This window comes from Epinephelus fuscoguttatus, linkage group LG7, assembly GCF_011397635.1.
Source record: "Epinephelus fuscoguttatus linkage group LG7, E.fuscoguttatus.final_Chr_v1".
Classification (NCBI taxonomy): Eukaryota; Metazoa; Chordata; class Actinopteri; order Perciformes; family Serranidae; genus Epinephelus; species Epinephelus fuscoguttatus.
This window is the reverse complement of record NC_064758.1, coordinates 3,153,595-3,168,772: the sequence shown is the minus strand read 5'-3', so window position 1 is coordinate 3,168,772 and position 15,178 is coordinate 3,153,595. Positions and strand designations below refer to the sequence as shown.

Here is a 15,178-nt window from a genome sequence, read left to right as displayed (position 1 = left end):
GAATGGTCATAGAGGTGGAGGGGGATACAGGTGTGGCTGACACACCAAATGACTCAGGTACGTAATTTGATTCTCGCTTGAAATGAGTAAACCATGTGCATTGAAGTTGAATTATAACACTCAAGTACAAACAATGTTATCCAAAACAATTTACTTCCTTCAAAATTTCTCTCGTAGTGAGGTTGGTGATGCAGCCCAGCAGAGTGCGCCCTGCACCTCGTGCATCTCAGCCATCCAGCAGCAGTGGATGTGTCCGCACTGATTCAGTCCTGCAGATCCAATGAGAAACCATACAGTCAATCAAGGAGGTGGCCAGGGAGTTAGGAGATATAAAGGCAGTATTGTCTGACATTGCACACTGAAACTGATGGTAAATAAAGAGTGTTTGTTTCAATCAGTAGCCCATTTGTCTCTGTTTGTATTCTTTATGTATTCCATTTAAATGACTTCCTGCAGTAGCAAACTTTACCCAGTAGATCAGCTATCCCTATATATTTGTATGATTCTCTCAGTAATGGGTTTTTCCACATTTCCTTATCCCACACGTATCTTTATCATTTACCGAATTCACCCAGACAAAACACCATGCAACCAAGGATTCATTAATTAATTTTACTTCAAACAGTGGTAGTGTGGGTACACGAGAAAGTGCAACTCAAATTTGTGTTCTCGTGATTAATTTAGACAGAAAACTGAGGGACCCTTTGAGCTGACTGCACATCAGTTTCTCCTTTTGAGATCATTAAATGGCCAATGTGGTGTGGACCTTCACCTCCTAATTACTTCCTGTGCCATAGCGCTGTTTGACAATCTGATTTTCTTGACTTTCTTAATATACCTCTTGTGTTAAGTGATGCATGACATCCAGACGCTGGCGCACAGCAGCAGCATTTGGACCAAATGCCTGGGGATAGGGCTCAGGGTTGAGGACAACATCCGTGTCAGGTGGTAGTGGCATGTTTTTTAGTTGTGCCACATTGTGCCTTGTGCCCTGACAATTTTGCAGACCTTTTCTGGCCTGTAAGACAGTCTCCCTCCTGTGGCATCCAGGCAACGCCATCTGCCCTTCAGTAGCCCGATGGTCCACTCCACAACAGCGCGTGCCTGGCCATGGTGCACGTTGTAATTGAACTCCTCAGCACTCTGTGGATTGGGGAAAGGGGTGAGCAGCCACCGTTTGAGAGGATACCCACTATCACCTGAAATATTAGTGAATGGATTAGACACTGCAGTAGAGAAAAAATACAATGCCTTGTGGATGAAATGCTGAATAAATACATTCTAATTATCCCTACCTAGAAGCCAGCCATCACGCAAAGCTCCAGTCTCCAGTCGGCGCCCTACACTGCTATGTCTCAATATGAAGGAATCATGGGTTGACCCAGGCCACCGAACCACTACATTTGTGAGCAACATGACTGCATCACATATAATTTGAACATTTAGAGAATGAAAATGCTTGCGATTAATGAAAGCAAACTCATTCTCACTAGGCGTCCTTATAGCAACATGAGTGCAGTCAATAGCACCGATTATATTTGGGAAACCGGACTTTGCTGCAAATTGCGCTTTTTTATTGGCTTCTTAACCCACTGTGTAAGGAAACTTTAGGTACCGCTGTGACAACCCAGTGATACCTTCTAACATGTCTGACATAATATGGCTAAAGGTTGGCTGTGATATCCTTGACCTGTCAGCCAATTGCCCCTGAAAGGTGCTGGTGGCCAGAAACCCCAGTGTTGTCAGCACTTGAAGGGGGACCAGCACAGCTCAGTTCCTGTGGTTGCTCCTTTGTAACACCGGGCCCAGCACAGCACAGAGATCCAGCAGCATGTGGCAGTCGGAACTGGCTTATGAGCCACTCATCATTTTGAGTCAGAGGTTCTTGCTGGTCCCTGAAGATCTGCTCCCTCCGGAGTCTCCCATGCGCAGCATCTTATAATGGCGCCTAATAAGCCATTGTGCGTCTTTACGCACTGTGATTTCTGCTATTTATACCTACGCATCAGTTGATTGATTGCACCTGGAAAGCTACATGCGTGTGGGGTATTCCCTGATTATAATTGCGGGGCAATTTTGGCCAATGAACACGTGAGATAAATATTAATAGTGACGATTATACACGTTATTTGTTTACACTTTTTCTAACAGTGTCACAGCACTTAACAATGGCAAATAACACATTAAACCCAGTGATAAAACACACCAAAAGCCATAAAAAAATAAAGAAATTATAAAACACAATATATTGCCTCATAGATGATAACAGTGACACTCTGCACTCCTTTCCGCCCGACTACAGCATTGAAAACGGCAGCAGTGTACAATTGATACTGTTCACATCATTATGTCACAGACTTACATTCATAAGATTATTTAATGATTACAGAACTTATTTTAGGAGTTATTTTAAAATTAAGATATCTGCTTGTATTTAGTTTCCTAACTCAGTTGCACTATCAGTCAAAGACATGTTTGCTCTTTATACATGTTTATCCACTTTTGCAAGTGCACCCTTCATATATAAAACGTGAGAGGTTTTTCCTCACTTTTCTTCCTTTTCATCTTTCTGCCACAGGCAGTGTTAATTTTGACAAGAATTTTTAATTTCATTTTAGTCTTAGTCACTCACCAAAGACTGGATTTAGTTAAAGTCACATTTTAGTCTTTAAATTTTAACTAAAACAAAACAAAACTAATTCAGTGGAAATCAGTTTTAGTTTTAGTCTCATTTTAGTCTTTTGATGTAATTTGACAGTTTTGTTATACTGTAACAGATTTTGCAAAAGGATGTTTGTCATGGTAGTAACAACTCCATTGTAAGCATACCTTTAACTGTGTGTTTAGTCATTTAAACTAAGAATGTACCATATTACTCTTGTATGATAAAAATGAATGTCTAAGGCTTGTTAGAAAAAGTGCAATACATAATCATGTCCTTCACAGGTTCTTGTTTATTTTCTGTATGTTTGCACAACAAATGACTTACAACCTGCAAGAATAAAGCTCCAATCCTCTTAAGACATCAAAAGAAGATCATAACAGCTTAACTATTATGCCCATTTTAATTTAGTATTTTCTTACAAGGGCATCAAAACCTAGCCAACACATTTAATCATATGCCCATTTTAATTCAGTGTTTGTTAACACAAGGACCGCTAGGATTACAGTGCACCTCTAAGGGCCGCAACGGTTATAGTAACTTAATTGTTTATGCTGCCCGTGTGCTCAGAAGCACACAAAAAATGCATTTTTGAGTAATTTCTGAGAAGTTATGATAAAATAAAAAAAATATTACAGACTATAGAATAGGACTGACAACCTCTCCAATGTCTCATGTCAATTAATTAACACTATTTGTGGGCTTTTTATAGTGCCTTTTATTTATTTATTTATTTATTTTTTTGCATGCTGTGCTGTGTCTCCAGTTGAAAGTGGTGATTTGCTAAATACATTCTACAATAAATTAGATTAACTTTTGGTCTGTAATATTGTTGGCTGTATTACACATTTTAATTAAAAAAAAACTTAAGAATAAAAGAAATAAACACCGAAATAATTAGTGGAAACTTTTTTATTGATACTCCTCCTCAGTGGCGGTTCTAGGCCAGTTTCAATGGGGGGGCCAAGCTAGGGCCAGTCCTTTTGATACAGGGGCACATACAAGTACGGTCAAATATCTAAGTCTGAACAATAAGATATATATATGTGTAAGGGGGTCCGGGGGCATGCTCCCCCGGGAGAAAATTTTGTATTTGATTTAAAGGCATCAATCTGGTGAATTCTGAGAGCAAAGTTATGACGTACTGATCTGCCTCTGGAGGGCTATTTTAATATTTAAAATCATGTGCAGACAAAATATTCTTTTAAAATTCTCACACTCACAAGTACAGTTCCAGATACGCAAAACAATACAAAATACGCAAAACGAAAGGAAAACAAAAGGTGAGATTCAAATAAATTACACACAAACAGGCACAAATTACTGCTTTCCTCCCTCCCTCTCGATTTGCAAGTACAGCACCCTGAATCAGAGCATTTCAAAAGCCCTCAGGTAGTTGAATGCCTCTGGGACAGGCCCATTTATAGCAACCCACTGGATCCGTGGCGTGCGCGATCCGGCCGAGGCGCGGGTGCTGGAGCTAATAGCAGCCATTCAAGAAGCTGCTCCACCAGCCACGGCCTAGAAGCGGCTCGGCGCACCGCTCCGCTAAAATTACGCGCCGGGTCTATTTCTGACAGCACGTCAATTTGCACAGACCAAATGAGTCAAACAGGAAGTCAGGCACAGAAAAGACGAGAGTATCCAGTCGATTTTCAAAATAAAAGACCCATGAAAACTGTGATCGTATTTCACATCACTACACAAACATGATGTGGCAGGCATAAGTCAAATGAAAAGGAAAAAGTTTTCAGAGCTTACCTCAATGGTGCTGTGTGTTGCCGTGCAGGCTCAGAGTTGTCTTAAATACAGCCACACAATTCTCTACTGATGTGTTCTGGGTGTTTTCAAGAATGCTCACGAAGTGGATGTCAGTATTCCTCAATATTCCGCTTAGAAATGCGGTCTGCTCTATCAACTCAGGCTCACATTAGCGCTAGGAGAGCGACGTCTGTGGTGAGGCCGGGGAGGGTGAGGGGGAGGGAGGGGGGAGCCGAAGAATTTCCAGTAGGAGCTCCAGCCGGTGCGCTACAGAGTGACGTTCATTCACCGGAGGCATTTTATATCTGGCCATTTTTTGGAGACTGTGGCAGGGCAAATTAGTCAATGTATGGGAAACACTAAACACTAGAAAACTCAGGCCCTTTTCCTTCTTGTGTGGTGTATTCTGCATGATTCACTGGGTGCGCCTCTTTAAGTGGTCCGACCGGCAACCTGTTGAGACGATTTAGTTCCGCGTTCCCCCTCCGACTCCTCGGCGGGGGGGCCGGACTCGGAGTTACGGGGGCACTGGCCCCTGCTGGCCCCCGCCTAAAACCGCCATTGCTCCTCCTCTCTGACATACTAACACACACACACACACACACACACACACACTGAACACGCGATTGAATGAATGAATGAACATTGGGTGCGGTTCAGCCGCAGTCCCACTGGCTGGCGTGGTCACTGTTGAGATTACATTTGTTTTTTATTATTCACAAAATGTTTTTTTATTGACCGTATGAATGGTTTCGTTTTCAAATAAATATTTGGAAACGAAAATGTATGCTTTGGTGTACTTTTACAGAGTTTTACAGGCGTTGTTGTTCCCAGCTTCCCGCTGGGGAGCCAAGGCTTCTGTGTGGCAAACCTGGATGTGCACCGCCACTGCGCGGAGGGCAGGGGGAGGTCATCCAATCAGAAAGATAGACTGAGAGTTTGAATTTGAGTTTAGATAATTAATTGGTTAAAACAATCAAGGCATTGAGGATGGTTGTAATCCAGATTGTCCGGCTGGCCAGCGTCAGCTTTTTCATCACGTTTTTACTCGTCGCTTCATAATGAACAGAGATTTCGTTTTAGTTTTTGTTGTCAGTACTTATTAAATTTACGCTCTCCTCACAAATTAGTCACGGAATAAAGGGTCGTCAACGAAAAAGTTTTCATTTAAGTTTTAGTTGACAAAATTACCACTGGCAACAGGGGGTGCATTTTCTCATGTCTACAGTTTTTGTGTGTACGCATGGGTCAGAGCTGCCATGGAGGACCGCACATTTGCTCGTCAAGTTCGTTTTTTTTTTAATACATTCCAAAGTTTGCGTAGAAAGTGGCATACGCCATCTTCTGTGCATATGCCATGTTTATAAATGAGGCCCCAGGGCTGGTAACTTTAAGAGAAAACCTGGGATTAATCGACAGAGTAATGTGTACAAATGAGGGCTGATTATGAAGATTAAAAAGGTCAAACAAAATCATTTCATTTTATCAAATTTTGTTTGTTGTATGTTTTTATCTGATTGCATAATTTGCAATAACCGAAGTTGTTCTTACATTGTGTTTTCCAGGTGCAGCAGTTGATGAAAGCAGCGAGGAGCGGTACCAAGGACGGTTTAGAAAAGACGAAGTTAGCCATGATTCGCAGAGTGTCATTCCTACAGAGAAAACATTCCACAGGTACAGAGACTTACCTCACAAATTCACCTAATCTGTTCAGTTTGTGAAAATCATCTTTTTAGTATCTTTCAGCATCAAGAATGAATTTCTCTGTGCCTACATCACAAATTGTGCAGGCATTTAGAACCACTCCTGACCAGGCCAATCAAATTCAATTTTATTTATAAAGCCCCTTATCACAAATCACAATTTGCCCAACCTCATCTCACAGAAATACATGAAATGACCACGACCTCTTAACACCACATTCCATGATGGCAGCACGTAATGGGTTGAAATTACGTGCCGGTACCACGGAAACAATGCCAATGTAAAGTCAATTAGGATCCTTTTCCGTGGTGGACACATGGATTCCCTGATTCAATCACGTCACGTCAACCTCGTTTTCCTCAATGATATCTTTAACATTCCTGTATACACACAAAAACACGGAAGTGTCCTTGATAACTCAACAATATGACAGGTTAATGTCAAGGCCATAAAATGAAATAAATGTATTATGCCAGCATTTGATAGCTAACTATTGTAGTTAGCTAAATTAACTAAGTAGTTAGTTTAGCTAACTACAATAGTTAGCTAACTACAAAGAACTAAAATAGAATATGTCAACAGCTAGCTACCTAACAGTCATTACTTGCAAGTAATGTACTCACTCTCAAGGTAACCTAAACCTAATCAAATATAATGTACAACTATATTTCACAATTATCATCAAATATTTTCTTAGGGTAATGTTTGAACAATTATAAAACAAGACTAACATGTATCAGATGTGCAAATGGAGCTGTGCTGAGCTGTGAATACTGTAGTTCTCCGAGGTAAGTATGTTCCAAATGCTGACCCATGTGTGCAAACTTGATGTAGAAATACAAAAGCTGTGCTTGTTCATAAAATAAGAAAGGAAAAAATAAAAATGATGATTTGTGCTAAACAAAAACAAGATATTTACTGATTACTTGGAATAATAAATGATAAAATACATTTACTGTATTTCAAAGATATATCATAGAAACACTCAGCCATACATGGAATAACATAGAAAATGGATATCAATCAATCAATCAATCAATCAATTTTATTTATAAAACCCAACATCACAAATCACAATTTGCCTCACAGGGCTTTACAGCATACGACACCGCTCTGTCCTTTGGACCCTCACAGTGGATAAGGAAAAACTCCCCAAAAAAACCCTTTAACGGGGGAAAAAAAAATGGTAGAAACCTCAGGAAGAGCAACAGATGTTGTACAGAACAGATAAGCATAATAAATTAACAGTAATCCGTATGACACAATGAGACAGAAAGATAGAGAGAGAGAGAGAGAGAGAGAGAGAGAGAGATGCAGGACAGACGGTAATGACAGTAGCTTACAACAACATTAATGAAAGTAATAATATTATCGTTATAGTTCTGGCTACTGCGGTACAATATGTTGAAAGTATATATTAGTATCTGGCAGTATACATGTGTGACAATAGTCATATGTGTATAATAACAGTAGAAGTATGACTAATGACTAATGATGGCAGCAGCAGCAGGAGGCATCTGGCAGGACCATGGCAGCAGCACAACCACACGTCACGCTATCCAGGCACCGCTGCGATATGAGTTAATCTGAGAGACAGTGGAGCACAAAGGCTCCGGAGAAGAAGCTGAGTTAGTGACATCCAGAATGGCCGAGTTAGCAAGATGCAGTAATAGAATAAGAGAGAGAGAGAGAGAGAGAGAGAGAGAGAGAGAGATGGAGAGAAGGTGCCCGGTGTATTATAGGGGGGTCCTCCGGCAGACTAGGCCTAAGTCAGCCTAACTAGGGGCTGGTATAGGGCAAGCCTGAGCCGGCCCTAACTATAAGCTTTATCAAAGAGGAAAGTCTTAAGTCTAGTCTTAAATGTGGAGACGGTGTCTGCCTCCCGGACCGCAACAGGAAGATGATTCCACAGGAGAGGAGCCTGATAGCTGAAGGCTCTGGCTCCTGATCTACTTTTGGAGACTTTAGGGACCACGAGTAACCCTGCGTTCTCAGAGCGCAGTGTTCTGGTGGGATAATATGGCACTATGAGCTCTCTAAGATATGACGGAGCTTGACCATTTAGAGCTTTATAAGTTAACAGTAGGATTTTAAATTCAATTCTGGATTTTACAGGGAGCCAGTGCAGAGAAGCTAAAACAGGAGAAATATGATCTCATTTCTTAGTTCCTGTTAGTACACGTGCTGCTGCATTCTGAATTAGCTGGAGAGTTTTTAAGGATTTACTAGAGCTACCTGATAATAGAGAGTTACAGTAATCCAGCCTTGAGGTAACAAAAGCATGGACCAATTTTTCTGCATCTTTTCGGGTCAGGATAGGCCTAATTTTTGCAATATTACGCAGATGAAAAAATGCAGTCCGTGAGGTTTGTTTTAAATGAGAAATAAAAGACAAATCTTGATCAAATGTTACTCCGAGGTTTCTTACAGTAGTGGTAGAGGCCAGAGCAATGCCATCTAGAGAAACTATGTCATCAGATAAAGAGTCTCTGAGTTGTTTGGGGCCAAGAACAATAATTTCAGTTTTGTCTGAATTTAACATCAGGAAATTGGTGCTCATCCAGGTTTTTATGTCTTTAAGGCAGTTATGGAGTTTAGTTAATTGATTACTTTCTTCTGGCTTCATCGATAAATACAACTGTGTATCATCCGCATAACAATGGAAATTTATAGAGTGATTTCTAATGATGCCTAAAGGAAGCATATATAGAGTAAATAGAATATGGGTCATTTTAGACCCATGTTGTGCATTAGAAGGGTAGTGATACAAAAAGGGTTTTTATTAAAAAAGTAAGAAAGGAAAACATAAAATAAGGATGTATAATGATCAGAAACAAGTTAATTGAGGAAAACCTGGAATACTGAATGATGAAATTCATTTATTGCAAAGATATAGAACATAAAAACTCAGTCGGGTCACTTTAGACCCATGTTGTGCATCAAAGGGTTAAGAAAAAAAGCAAGGATGTCGGCTAATTTCAGATATTTTAGATAGTACTCTAAAAACAGCGTTTTTGGGACGGTAGTTTTTTTGCTGCTTGTTGTAAAATTGAGTCGTAAAAAGATACATCTACTGAATATATCAAATGTATACTAAAGCCAAACTAGTAATGACACTGCACCTAGATGAAATATGTTAAGAAAAAGTCAGGATGATGGTTAATTTCAGATATTTTAGCAAGTTCTCTAGAAACAGTGTTTTTGGGACTGAATATTTGAGTAGGCCTATATCAAATATCTAGTACAGACGAATTATCATGTTATTATTATTATTATTATTATTATTGGTGGGAAATTATAACAGAGGAATATATTTGCCGTTTTAATATCAAGAACACTTTTGTGTTTTTGTGTGTATACAGGACGCTGTTGAATCAGGGAATCTGCGTGGACACCATGACAGTGGATCCTAATTGACTTTACACTGGCATTGTTTCCGTGGTACCGGCACGTAATTTCAACCCATTACGTGGTGCCACCACGGAATGCGGTGTTAAGAGGTCATGGTCATTTCACGTATTTCTGTGAGATCAGGCTGAATTTGCCTCAGAGGGATTTACAGCACACAACATCCTTCTGTCCCTGGACCCTCACAGCAGACAAAGAAAAACTCCCCCCAAAAATAATGGTAATAATGGTAGAAACCTCGGGAAGAGCAACTGAGAAAGGATCAGATGTGCAATAGATCTCGATTGTTCAAAACAGATCAACATAATAAAATAACAATAATACATATGACATATGACGTGATTCAGGCGAACCTGTGAGACAGTGGAGCACAAAGGCTGTGGAAAAGAAGCTGAGTAAGTGACATGCAGTACTTGGGACATGAATGTTAGCAAATGAAGAAGAACCAACTTTTCAGAATCTGAGCAGGACAGAGGGAGCTAGTGTGTTATAGGAAGTGCCGGAGCAGACTAAGCCTATATCAGCTCAACTAGGGGCTGGACCAAGGCCAGCCTGATCCAGCCCTAACTATAATGGTAGATTCACACCAAAAGCGACCTGAGCGCCAGCGGTCGCTCAGGTCGCTGGCATCGCACTGCTTGGCAGCAGCTCCAGCAGGCGCTTGTAGCGGCCAAAGGGGCGGGGCTGGCTGCTGCAGAGGTGTCCATCAAGGCTGACACGGCTGTTCACTTTACAAGGATGAACAAATATATCATATATGTCTTCACTTTGTATTATCCATGACTTTCATTACACAATTAAAATAACGCTAATAAACACAGTCAATATAGAGTCCTTTATAATTATGATTTTACTCTCCTGTTGGCACGTAGGACCACTGAGAAATGTAATTGGTGGTAAATAAGCGGGAGCTCATTAATCGCACTTTCGGAAGCCTCCTTTGTACTGCATCGGCGTATTTGCTGAGGAAACACAGGGACCGGAGCCGTCGGGCCGTCTAGGTCCACAGAGTCCTGCAAACCCAGCAACTCCACGGTGAATTTCACCGGCTCGTACAGCTCCGGGAGAGCCCAGACCTCCGTACCTCAATCCCGGTCTGCAATTGGCTGCTGCTTCGGCAGCGGCGCTGCTCATTTGCATAAAGTTCAGCTTCTCTCAACTTCTACTTGACGCTCTGGTCGCTGGCATCGCGCCGCTCGCTGCAGCCGACGCCCCTGACGCCCTTTGTAGCAAGCGTACATTGAAAATGAATGGCTGCCGGCTGCTTATGAGGCTCATGACGCTTTTGGTGTGAATGCACAGTAAGCTTTATCAAAGAAGAATGTCTTAAGTCTACTCTTAACCTGTGTCCCTGGATTGACTATTAGAAAGCTTGTGACTCAATGCCACACACATGGATACTGGAATGCTTGGAAATGTACAAAATCAACAGGACACTAAGAGCCTTCATCGAGAACTCAAGGGGGCTGTGGAAAATGACTCTGGAGGGCAACTCAAAGCCAATTATACGATTTACCATGAAGTGCGGCATATACCAAGGCTACTGTTCTGCATAGGTCTGAACCCCCCTCAGCCAACTCATCACCAAGAGTGGCTACAGAGTGGGACTCATTTTAAGCCCTGGAGTTTCATTCCTCAGACCGGCCCACTTCAGATCACGACCTATTATAACCTTACATGTTAAGTCTACAATAGCGCACTATTCTCTAAAAGCCTTGTAATTCAGTGTATTTTTCTAAAATATTTCCATTTCAGTTCAAGTAAGGGTTGCTTCACAATGTAGATTTATTTCAACATGAGTGCACATCTCCAACATTATTCTTTACAACACAACATCCTTTTCAACAATATCAGAAACTATATTCTGTTCAAATAAGTGTTCACAGATATCCAAACCTTAAAAATGAAATAAAAGAATAAATAAAAATATTAAATATTAAATTTGAAAACAATAAAATAAAAAGTGTTGCACTCTCTAATAACAACTCAGGGTTTTCCCTGGGTTTTTTCCAAGAGCAAGGTGGCTTTACACTGCTGAAAATCACAGCACATGTCTGTTCTGATAGGGCTGTCAAAATTGCTCAAAAATGACATTCGAATATTCCTTCTAAAAATAACTCAAAGGTTCGAACCATTCGAATTTTTTTTTTCGCATTATGTCCACAAGAGGGCAAACTAATACAAGGAAACATACTTGTATATGTATTAATACAAGGAAACATAACTACTTGTAGGTATTTTTATTTCAACATAAACGTCTTTGAAAACATTTACATACCTACACATTAAAACACATAAAACATTTATCTATAACATTACTTTATAAATGACGCGGACCTCTCGCTCACCCCCCCTTTCTGACCCGTCAGGCCACACTGCCCGCGGAAGTGCTGCGAATAGCCTCGAAGTGCCGAGAAGCGAAGCCATTTTCCTTTCGGCACCCATGTTAACCGATTGTGTCATCCACACCAGCTGTGCTGCGCCGCGCAGCTACGTGGCCGGCTCGCGCCCCGCAGTGATCGTTTCGACGTCTGGTCTATTTTCTGCGCAAGCCGCGTGCGAATGTGTCAAGCCGGGTGACGGAGACAATAGCTGGGAGCCGAACTGCTTGTCGACCAGCATGGAGAAATGCGTGTCTGATGTGAACGGAAGTGCTCCGGCTCGCATGAGAATTTCGGTGCGCTGCGCTTCGCCGCATTTCCGCAGGCAGTGTGGCCTATGCAGTGCATTAAGTGCAGTGGCCCAGGCCAACGCCCACTCGCAAACAGGACAGCTGCGGTGGTGTTTTTTTTTTTTCTCCACAATCGAATATCAATTTTCACATTCGAAGATCCATTTTTTTTTTCAAATTCAAATTTAAATTCAAATTTAGAATATTCGTTGACAGCCCTACAAGTCAGTGGTCCTGAAATGTGTGTTTCTCCTCTATATTCTATATTCTACATCTCGGAGGCGACTTCTTTCCACATACGGGCTTCCTTCGCCTTTCAAACGGGGCAGAGCTCTGTGGGAAACAGTAGGAGAGTCGCAGCCCGAGGGGGAACTGGGACCTGACACAACACCGGAGGGAGAAGCAGGTCCGTGAAACTGTGCGAAAAAAACAAATGCGCACCGCTACTACATCGCTTTGGGTTGTGAGCGTGAATGACGCGCGTCTACACTGAAAGTGGGCTTGTGCGCACAAAAGACTATACATCTGAACACCCCCCCCATGCACACACACGTCAGGGTGTGTCTGCAAAAAAAAAAAAAAAAAAGAGCTGCCAGTGGAGGCGGCCCAGGGACAGCGGTAGCAGCATACATGATACCCAGTGCCATGACTGAACACCGGCCCAATAATAACTGAACACCGGCCCTCGCAGCCCAAACGTCAGACCGGCCCACCGGGAATTGTCCCGGTCCTCCCGATCAGCCACTCCGGGCCTGGGAGCAGCTATCAGTCACCTCCTCTACATGGATGACATCAAGCTGTATGCTAGTAGTGAGTGAGACATCCAGAGGTACACAGAGCAAGGCAGGTCATGCAAAAACAAGGGCTGAGCCATCAACACGTACACCCTGCCAGTCATCAGATACCATGCTGGTATAGTAAGCTTGCCAAAGGAGGAGATAGAGGCCACTGATATCAAGACAAGGATGCTTCTCACAATAAATGGAGGGTTTCATCCCATGTCCAGCACCCTGAGACTGTACATTAAACGTAGTGAGGGGGGCCAGGGACTGGTGAGCATCAATTCACTTCAATTCAATTCAATTTTATTTATACAGCCCAATATCACAAATCACAATTTGCCTCACAGGGCTTTGCAGCATACAACATCCCTCTGTCCTTATGACCCTCGCAGCAGATAAGGAAAAACTCCCCAAAAAAACCCCTTTAACGGGAAAAAAAAAACGGTAGAAACCTCAGGAAGAGCAACTGAGGAGGGATCCCTCTTCCAGGACGGACAGACGTGCAATAGATGTCGTACAGAACAGATCAGCATAATAAATTAACAGTAATCCGTATGACACAATGAGACATCAGAGCCACTGTCCAGAACGAAACAACCAAGATCCAGGAATACATTAGGAAGATGGCCCCCAAAGATGAGCTGCTAAGTGAATAGCTCAGGCAGCAGAAAACCGAGAATGCAGAAGAGGAGGACGAACCATTGGGGTGGCTGTGGCTCAGAGGTAGAGCGGGTCATCCACCAATCGAAAGATCAGCGGTTCGGTCCCGGGCTCCTCCTGTCTGCATGCCGAAGTATCCTTGAGCAAGATACTGCATCTCAAATTGCTCCTGATGGCTGTTCTATCGGTGTGTGAGTGTGTTAATGTAGTCTCGTGTAATGTAGTCTCTAGTGTGTGTATGGTAGTCTCGGCCACCAGTGTATGAATGTGCGTGTGAATGGGTGAATGTGGCTCATAGTGTAAAAAGCGCTTTGAGTGGTCAGATGACTGGAAAGGTGCTATACAAATGCAGGGCCATTTACCATTTACCATCATGGGAGAACAAGCCACTGCACGGCATGTACCACTGACGGCATGTACCACTGACAGATTGAAGAAGTGGCCTACATTGAGAAATCCTACCAGTGGCTGGAAAAGGCTGGACTGAAAGACAGCACAGAAGCACTAATCATTGTAGCACAGGAACAGGCACTTAGTACAAGATCAGTAGAAGCAGAGGTCTACAACACCAGACAGAACCCCAGGTGCAGGCTGTGCAAAGATGCTCCTGAGAAAGTTCAGCACATAATAGTGTCGGGATTCACTGGACCACAGATGATTTGTCATTTGTTAAAATCTAAACTGGACATGTGAAGGCTTCTCCTCTTGCCATCTGAAATGGTAAGAGACCACAGGTTCTTTGCTCTTCAACGGAGGACAGTCATATGACACCAATCTCCACAGGATGCCCCACCTCACACCTCAGTGAGTCTCAAAGCCTTAAAGTCTCAAAACTTGATTGGACAGTACTTTTATGGTGTCATGTGACTCTGTGATGTCACCAGGCAGCTGTAGGAGTTCTGCTCCCCTCACACAGTCTCTCCCTCTTTCCTCCTGGGCCCAGACAGCCTCCTTCCTCCTGAGCTGCCAACTCAGACCCATGCCCTTACCCCGAACCTCTAAAGGGAGGGCAATTGCTCACAGACTCTCTTTCTCCTGGACCACAACGTGCCCTTGCTCACAGCAGGAGCAAATCCTGGAAACCAGAGAAATTACTATAGAAACACAAGGTTTGGAACTAACTTTCCAGCAACAAGGAGAATGAAGTTGAGTTAGTAACCCAGCGCTAACTCTGCACGGACCCTGAGCGACTGGGTTCCTCAGATCAGCACCTTGGGAACAAGGACACAACAAAGACTGCTTCTGGAACCACAGCTCTTTCCAGCCTTTCTCTGCCGGCTAACAAAAGCAACACAAGACAAAGCGACTCTTTCCTCCATCCATTCAAAGATTGGTAATGTAACAACTGGGCATATCTTCATCACAGCTGTACAGGCTAAGCAAGACTGTTTAACTCACTGAATGTGATTTAATGCTGTTTGTTGAATCATTGTTGTGATTATTGCAGTTAGGTCATTGATTAGTTGGCTTCACCAAAGCTAAGTGAGGTTAGTTTGCTAGTGTTGTTCACAGATGTCTTGCACACAACTA

At 42.5% G+C, this 15,178-nt stretch overlaps 1 protein-coding gene across 3 annotated transcripts in view; it reads left to right on the top strand.

Moving 5' to 3' along the window:
- Positions 1 to 15,178, top strand: part of LOC125891979 (rho guanine nucleotide exchange factor 10-like protein) — a 180,996-nt gene that overhangs the window by 76,688 nt on the left and 89,130 nt on the right. For all 3 annotated transcript variants that reach the window (XM_049581634.1, XM_049581633.1, XM_049581635.1), the window contains one exon: positions 5,989 to 6,097. In XM_049581634.1, coding sequence (XP_049437591.1) covers positions 5,989 to 6,097 — 109 coding nt within the window. The remainder of the gene's footprint in view (positions 1 to 5,988; positions 6,098 to 15,178) is intronic.